Here is an 8,451-nt window from a genome sequence, read left to right on the forward strand (position 1 = left end):
CTGTTAGCGTAAATGAGGGGAGCATGAGGGGGAGAACCTTCTGTCTGTCTGTCTGTCTGTCTGTCTGTCTGTGCTGTAAGTATGCATGCGCGATAGTAATTTGTGTACCACGACGAAGTGCAAAGAGAATCCCTAATCCAAACCCTAACCCTAACCCTAACCCTAACAGGGGAATACTAAATGGGTAATTTTTATTTTTGTGTTTTTATTTTTGGGAGGGGGGGAAAGAGGATAAATGGAGTGAGTACATATGTAAGTAGAAGGTTACTTGTTTACATTTCACACACATACATTACCTTACCCTACCATACCATTACAACTCATGATCTTACACTTACAAGCCCTCATGAAAACTCTCTCGCTCACCCCGCAAGAGAGTTCTCGGAGGCGCGGGTGATGACTTTGTCCCATCAGAGTATACATACATATATGTACCTGTCGGAAGCGTGCTTTTGCTGCACGTACCCTCCATTTTCCAAGGAAATGTGTGCTTTACGCCCCCATCCCCAACTCATAGCTACGAGAAAAGAAGAAGCCTTGCGTACATTACAAAAATGGCCCTTCACATTCCCCGAGCAGCTCAATGAAACAATATAATTGTTTATAAGGACATCGCCAATATATAAACAGTTTACTATGGGATGGTTTGGTTGGAAACATAATGATTCTGACGATGGGAAGCCCTATTCTTCATATTTTTTGCCCATAAAAACTATTACATACTTGGTGGAATGATCCCTACATTCCAACAATTTGAGGTGTCATATAGCAAATAGATTGTTCAAATATAAGCTTCAAGACACCTCATTAGATCAAAAACTTGTGCTAAATGTAAAAAGTACAACAAAATGGTCTTATTAAAAAACTTGTGTATTTGTATGTACAAAGAATTTATATATGTACAACTTTGATGTATAATAAAGAATTTGGTCATTTTGCTTTGGAATCCCTACATACTAATGTGTGTTAGGGAATTAGTGAAATTTGGATTCTTTAGTGATGAAGTATGAGTTTGGGGAATGATTGTAGGAAATGAAGATGAGTCGTGGATACAAGTTAGATGTATGGTTGGTCTTGTAACCGAAGTTTCCTTATAGCCATTGCGAGGAGGTCCTCCATGGTGGAGGGGTGCAATGAAAGGCCAACTTGACCAGAGAAGGTGACGAAGTTCTCGAGGTCGGAGGTGGATGCGGAGACACAACGAAGGCACGAACGGAACGCATGTGTCTGGAAGAGCGAGACAAATGCATCGTCCACCTCTGCCAATGATATGGCTAGCTCCACACAAAAGCGGCGTAGTCTAGGGAGCTTAATGATGGAGGATCCCCCATGGCTTTGCAACATTTTGACCAACACTTTCACTAGCTCTTCCTTGTTGGTACCCGCGTTGTCCAATGTCTCCTCGAGTACCGTAGATGGCGATGTTAGCGTGGTCAAGCAGGAGTTCTTGAGCATGAGAATGGTCTTTGCAGCTAGGCCGATGGCTGCCTCCTTTATCCTCTCCCCTACAGTTTGGTCGATCACGAGTTTCAACATCTGTGGAGGAGAACACACGAGAAGCACATGTTATAGCATGGAAACTAGTGGTGTGTGGAAGGAATGAGGCCACCACTACACAATGATGCTCATACTTTTGTAATACTAAATAATGCCAAGCATCATTTTCGTGAGCGTGTTCAATTTGACATTCTTGTCTAAGGAAATTCTTAGTTTAATCATTTTGATTGGGTCCCCCTTCCCTTTCCCTTCCCAATCTCTTCTTTATCAATCTTGGACTTAATAAATGGCAATGAATTTTTTGGGGAAAAAAATAAAATAATGACAATGATTGGCACTTAATTAATGACAGTGATTAAAGGGGGGGGAGGGCATAATTCAAGTATACAGTACCTGAGGCGTGATCGATTGCGCAATTTGCATCCTGTATTCGTCAGAGAATTCGCATTTATCCTTACCCTCGCAGAAGTTGCGCAAGATGAAGAGCGCGTGCTGTCCCCGAGGGTCTAATTTGTAATTGCCGATCCCGTAGATCAAGGCGTCCAGTATGCTATAGCGATACTTAGGATTGGTCGCCTCGCTGTCGTTAGCCGAGAGATTCGTCGAAGATCTCTTTCTTAATCTGATATTAAAACTTGTTAATTGACGCTCTCCAATAATATCTTGTGGCCTAATGCGGAGCATTCTCGCGCAATTCCTCGATGGAGTGTTGTCGAATCTCGGCAGAGAAAGCAAGGACAGAGCCTTTCCGGCCACCGTAGCGATCCTCAGTCTTAATTTGTGAATATGGGGTTTAAGTCTATAATCCATGGGATCGTGAGTTATGGCTATGGCAGAAGAAGATGATACATTTGCAGGTGGATCTGTGGTGGTGCCGCCACCGCCACCGTCGAGATCGATGAAGAATAACGCGAAAAGGGTGTGCATAATGCCGCCTGTCCTCCCGATGACGTCTCGCACCTCCTCGTCCATGGAGAGGTTCGAGAGCGTGTCAACCGCAAGGAACTTGAGCTTCAAAAGGTCGGCATACTCTCCTTCCGACATCCCATTTAGCGACTCGCATGATGTCTGGTTGATGGTCCCGGTGGCAGTGTCGATTTGGAGCAGCTTTTCGTTGAGAATGTCTCTGAGATGGGCTATGGACATCACAACCTTGGATATGTCTTGGCGCAGAGTCCTCCCTGCGAGGCCGTTGCAGGCAGTCAGGTCATTGATGAGCTGCAACGACAGCCCTAACACAATATTGTAGCCGTCTTTCGACTTGGAGTTGGAAATGTCTGTAAACGAAACTATTTTACTCAGGAGGCCGCGAGTCGCACCGATCTGAGCGCATACCATCTCGTTCTTGTATGCTAGCTTGATCAAGATCCGAAGCCCTAATTGCACACGCAGATCGCTAGGATGATGCAGTGTGGAATTGTGGGGGAGAATGGCGATATGATCAGAGCTTGGGTCCATCCACTGGGTCCAGGAAATCTTGGCCCCCAATTCCCCAGGTCTTGATGGTAATTCCATATCTACCAGGTCAGCATGGGTCTCTTGGGCAGCTAGCAATCCGGAGATAGCTTCCATTGATCCTGATATGGCACCAACCCGAATGCCCGCGACATTATTATCCACGAGCTTCGACAGGAGCATGGCTGCCCAATCTCGGATGACACGATGTTCCTCGTTCTTCCATGTCAGCATGTCTAATAGCCTCTCGACTGCACCCTGGCTCGAAGTCGAGATGGCACGAAGTGTAAACTGCCGGTATTGGTAGAGGTGGGCAGTTTCGAAGGTAGGGTGGTTGGTTGGCGATGCCATGGCGTAGAGCGCCTTGAGCCCGAGGAGGTGCTCACGATGAGCCTCGGGACCATTGGATTGGAGCCATTCGATGGCGTAATTGACGAGGTTCATCTTCAGGCCTTGGAAGACGCTGTCGGTGAGGCAGGTGGAGTAGACATCGTAGAAGAAGCGGCGCACGGTGTGGCCCTCGGGGTCGTGGGGGAGGAGGCCGCAGCACGCGTTGGTGGACTTGAGGATCTTGCGCACCGAGATGTGGTACTGCCAGTAGGCGCGGCCGGAGAGGAAGATGGCGGCCTCGGTGAGAGTGAGGGAGTAGAAGATGAAGAGGGAGGAGCGGTGGGTGTGCTCCCGGTCGGGTTGGTCGGCTGTGAGGTAGTCGTGGAGGACGAGGCGCCAGATGGAGAGCGCGATGCAGACGAGGGCCGAAGCGATCTGGAGCCAGTAGAGGAAGAGGCTGATCCGGCGAGCCTGGAAGAGCCACTGCCAGAGAGATGGGAAGGAGGATGGGGCGCATCGGCGGCGCTTGATAGTAATCGGGGCCGTGCCATTTTGGCGCTCGAGGTCCGGGATCTTGTCACGGTGGTGGTGGAGGCGCGGGCTGACGAGGGTGGAGAAGGCGCGGCCAATGGAGTGGCAGGCCTCCGTGATGAGGATGGCCGGGGAGGAGGAGCCGCCGGTGTATTGGTGCTGCAGCTCCAGCTCGTGGGACCTGCTGAAGATGCGGAAGCCCTCGGTGACGAGGATGATGGTGACGATCCAGAAGTCCTCGCGCTTCATGGAGGTGGCGTAGCCGCCCAGGAGGACAACGGTGGCCCACAGGAAGCTGAGCGCGCCGATGTTGGAGGCGGTCTTCTCCAGGACGGCCACGCGCATGGCCAGCATGATGAGCCGGCGCTCCGGCGGCGGGGGTCTGGAGCCGGGGTCCAAGCCATGGAAACGCGGATTGGCGGCGGCGGGTGGGGGCGGCCGGATCTTGAGGTCACGTGCGGCGGCGGCGGCGGCGGCGGAGGAGGAGGGGTAGTCGAGCATTGCAGGAGTCTGAGGAAGGCTTCGGTTGCTGGCGGCGCCGCCACTGGATTGGGTGGAGAGGAAGGGGGAGGGGCTGAAGTGATCACTGCACGAGGAGGAGGCGGAGTAGTCTCCGCCGCCGCCGATAGTAGGCGCCGCCTCCAAATTCCGCACGTGGATGGAAAGGCGATTGCTCTCGCTACTCCCCATTCTGTACTTTTGGTTTCCTTGCCCAGAAATGTATTCTGTTCTTTCCCTTCTGCAGGCTCGGCCTGCTTTGTGTGTATGATGGTATTTGGGTATAATGCTATGGGATGTATATGATGATGGTATTTGATGTAAAGAAGAAGAAGAAGAAGGTGTGTGATGAAATGAAATTATGGGATGTATGATGGTATTTGATATAAAGAAGAAGGTGTGCGATGAAATGAAATGAAAAGGAAAGGCAAAAGGTGAGTTGGGGAGGATGGTATTTATACTAGTAAGAAGAAAGAAAGAAACATAGGTTTCTGGCTCCATAGTGTGTGTCATGTGCCTCCCCCCATACTCTTTGTGGAGCCCACACAGATTCTCCTCGGACATACAGAAGAAGAATATGCTGCCGTATCTGGGCTTCCCCAGGGTTCTCATTTATCAACTAACTAGCTAAATTACCTTGTGGGCCTAAGGAAGACTCGGCACCTCCACGTAACTACTCAAGTGTCCCCCGCCCTCACTCCACCTCGGGATAGAATTACACGGAGAAAGCCTATATATATATATATATATGACGAGATCGAAAGGCATTCTTATGTGGAATTTCTGGATGTTAAAGCACTTGGGGGATCATTTTCCTCCAAGGATGTCCCTCTCCTTATCATATCATATGGGTGTCTAGAGGGGACTAAGAAGTTCTAAGAAGTGGATTTTACATACAATTAATATAATTGTGTTCTTTTACCAAGAGAGAGAGAGAGAGAGAGAGAGAGAGAGAGAGAGAGAGAGAGTGAATATAGCAAGCGAGGGTTAGTATTATCATCTTGTTTTAATAAGAAACATAGATTTACTAAAAAATAAAAATAAAGAAATAGAAAAGAGAGAGAGAGAGAGAGAGAGAGAGAGAGAGAGAGAGAGAGAGTAAACTAACATAACAACTTAACAAGGTGCTTGTTGAAAGCAGTTAGAAAAATTGCCAAAAATGATTATTCCTTCCATGTACCTTTATTTTACTTTGGATATCGATAGATTTCTTCGATTCTCAAAAGGCAATTTTGGCCTCTTAGTAGACATTTTCTTACTTTCTTTCTCCTCTCGTCTTCTTTCCAGGTACTCAAGACATGGTAGACATTTTCTTACTTTTTTTCTCCTCTTGCCTTCTTTCAAGTTCCACAAGACATGGTAGACATTTTCTTACTTTCTTTCTCGTCTCGTCTTCTTTCAAGGTTCATAACACATAACTGTCTAAACATTTATGTCCCTATGTAGTCCACCCCCCCCCCCCCCCCCCCAAAAATTCTCTTTCTTGAATAGTTAATATAACAAATTACTCAGATTTGAGAGGTCTCTTGTGATAGGGTGTACCCCCATCCTATTTATTTTTGCCAAACGTGAATGCCAATGTGCATAGACTCTTGTTGATGTAGATATTTCATTCAATTATTATGAAGTATGAATGTTAATCACCATTTATTTATGATGCAATTAGGGCTACCTTATTGGTAACCCAAATTTTTCTAAATGCACGCGCATTCAAATCTCAAATATATGTGCTAATTTGCGCACCATATAGTGTTTTCCTAGATACCATATCAAAACAATGCAAACCTACTACATTATTGATCTCCCCTTATCGTTTCACATGGAATTTCTTTTTTGTGAGATTTATATAAGGGAATGGTGATGGTTGTGATCGCCCAATGTGTTTATCAAGGTTGGTCACAATGTCATGGTGATATTCGCCAATCAATATATGACTATGATAGAGGCATGCCAAAGAACATTTGAAGTTGCACGTGTCTTTGAGCTCAATTCTAATGAGAAGCAAAATGTGGAGTGCATGGTTGTTGTAATCCCAGGACCCACAATCGAGTATCAAACAACAACCACCATTGCATTTTAAGCATACCCCAGCACGTTTGATGATTTCATGACATTGGTGAAAGCATTTTTCAAATCTCAAATCTAAACTTGGAGGAAAGTATAAGATTTGTTATTGTTTAATGTAAATATTAGTTTGGGCATTGGGATTTTTAAACTTAAACATGACATCAAAATTTATGCAGTTTGAACGATTGTTAAAAGGTGAATTATATGTAGTGTTTTTTGGGAAATATTCTTGTTCAAAATGGTATTTCATTGGAGTTTAGTTGGCTCTGAACTAATGTTGAGTGCTCAAATTTCCATGCTAGGTTCTGGTATTTCAAAACTATTGTAGCCTTATAATGACCGGTAAAATATCATAAATGACTTGCACATATGGTGTAATATTGATTATACCTTTAGTAAAACATTTTCGTCATGCCAAACTCTAGAAAGCAAAAGGGACATGTTCAATATAATGGAAAAGCATAAACGTGAATAATGCGAGCTATATATATATATATATTTTAAGAACACGAAAACTCATCATGTTGTTTGACAGATGTTAGTTTTTTATATTATGAAGAACACTAGAGTCATATATTGGCACGCCTATGATATATATGGGGCATTTATCCCTAGAATAATCATAAGGTATTTGAGTAAGAGCTTACCCATACATATTGGATGGCCCAAAGAAAAAGAACACCCTCACCAATACGTGACACATATATATAGCAAAGAAAAAGAACACCCACACCCATAAGTTGACACATATATTCGCTATGCGTGATATTCGAGAATACAAAATGGCCCCAAGAATATCATATAACCATTCGTTTTTCAAAATAAATTTACATAATACAAATGATTTAATTCACTAAAAAAAGAATTAATATACTAATAATTAATTAATTCATTAAAAATTGAAAATGAATTATGTCACTGATAATTTAATTAATTCACTAAAACTTAAATAATCAGGATTTCAGCTAAAATTAGGGTTTCTGCAAAACCCTGAGTTTTCAGTCCGAGAATATCTCTACATCCATCGCGCAGAGGATGTGGAGGGAGGCGAGGATGTAGGCTGAGAAGAGAACATATGGCCGAAATTAGGGTTTCGATTGAATTGTAGGTTTCAGTCGAAACCCTAATTTTCAAACCGAGAATAGGATACAGGGGAGACGAGGATGTAGGGGTCATGCACAGGACGCAGGGGGAGGCGAGGATGCAGTGAAAAAACAAAATCAATATTTTTTTCCCCCAAAAAAATAACAAAAATACGAATACTTTTAGAAGCATGCGTATGCGATGCATTCATGACGAATGCGAATATGTCAGTCTATGCCCACACTACTATTTATTGAGTTTGTGATGCATCTGTTTCACACTTTCGATTAATCATTCAAGACTAATAATTCTACAACTTAAGTGGTTTTGGTCACGGAGAAGTGGAAATCATGATTTGAAACCCATTAATTTTGTGCACGAGAACCACATGGCTAACTTGAGCGAATGATTTCCTTGCCTCTAATTTATGTAGGAACATATTTTTAGAAAATGAGATATGATAATGTATTCACAAGGAATGGATATTAATCATTGGGAGATCTAGTCAAAAGGATAATAAGTTTTTTGTAATGAGACTCTTCCAAGGGATGGATTCAGCACAGTGCAATGAAAATATAACATTATATTCATCATAGTTGCTTTAAAGTCATAGAATGTTTTGTCATTTGTGAGATGTCTTTTTCATTTGGTCGATAGATAAACAATTAAGTCAGCTCTTGTGGAGCTTTCCCCTCAATATTCTGCAATGAAAGTAATAACATGGAATATTCAAGGAGTGGGAGTGCAGATTGCCCTAAAAGAGGGAAGAGAACTCCCAACGACACTGAATGCATTAATGGGTGTGGTGTGAAAGCGGATTTTGTGCTTATCCAAGAACATCACCTCAACAAAATGTGATTAATAAGATTTGAGGAAATGCAATGAAATGAATGGTTGTGCTATGTCTTAGAAGCCTATGGTGAAAATGGAATTAAAGGTGTGGTTGCCATTCTAAAGTTACAACAAAATAGCCATTTCCCCCTTAGAATG

The 8,451-nt window shown here is 43.9% G+C and overlaps 1 protein-coding gene across 1 annotated transcript; it reads right to left on the bottom strand.

Annotated features, from left to right (window-relative positions):
- Positions 1 to 872: 872 nt before the first annotated feature.
- On the bottom strand, positions 873 to 4,160 carry LOC147859875 (uncharacterized). Its single transcript, XM_087324378.1, has 2 exons — positions 1,891 to 4,160; positions 873 to 1,536 (listed from the first exon to the last, which is right to left on the bottom strand). Exons 1-2 carry the CDS (start codon positions 4,156 to 4,158, stop codon positions 1,057 to 1,059), a joined length of 2,748 nt encoding a protein of 915 aa, XP_087180504.1. The 5' UTR covers positions 4,159 to 4,160; the 3' UTR covers positions 873 to 1,056.
- Positions 4,161 to 8,451: the final 4,291 nt, after the last annotated feature.

The sequence above is a fragment of the Azolla caroliniana genome, unplaced genomic scaffold (assembly GCF_043228905.1).
Source record: "Azolla caroliniana isolate FFs.n. ecotype wild unplaced genomic scaffold, voAzoCaro1.0.p SCAF_9, whole genome shotgun sequence".
Classification (NCBI taxonomy): domain Eukaryota; kingdom Viridiplantae; phylum Streptophyta; class Polypodiopsida; order Salviniales; family Salviniaceae; genus Azolla; species Azolla caroliniana.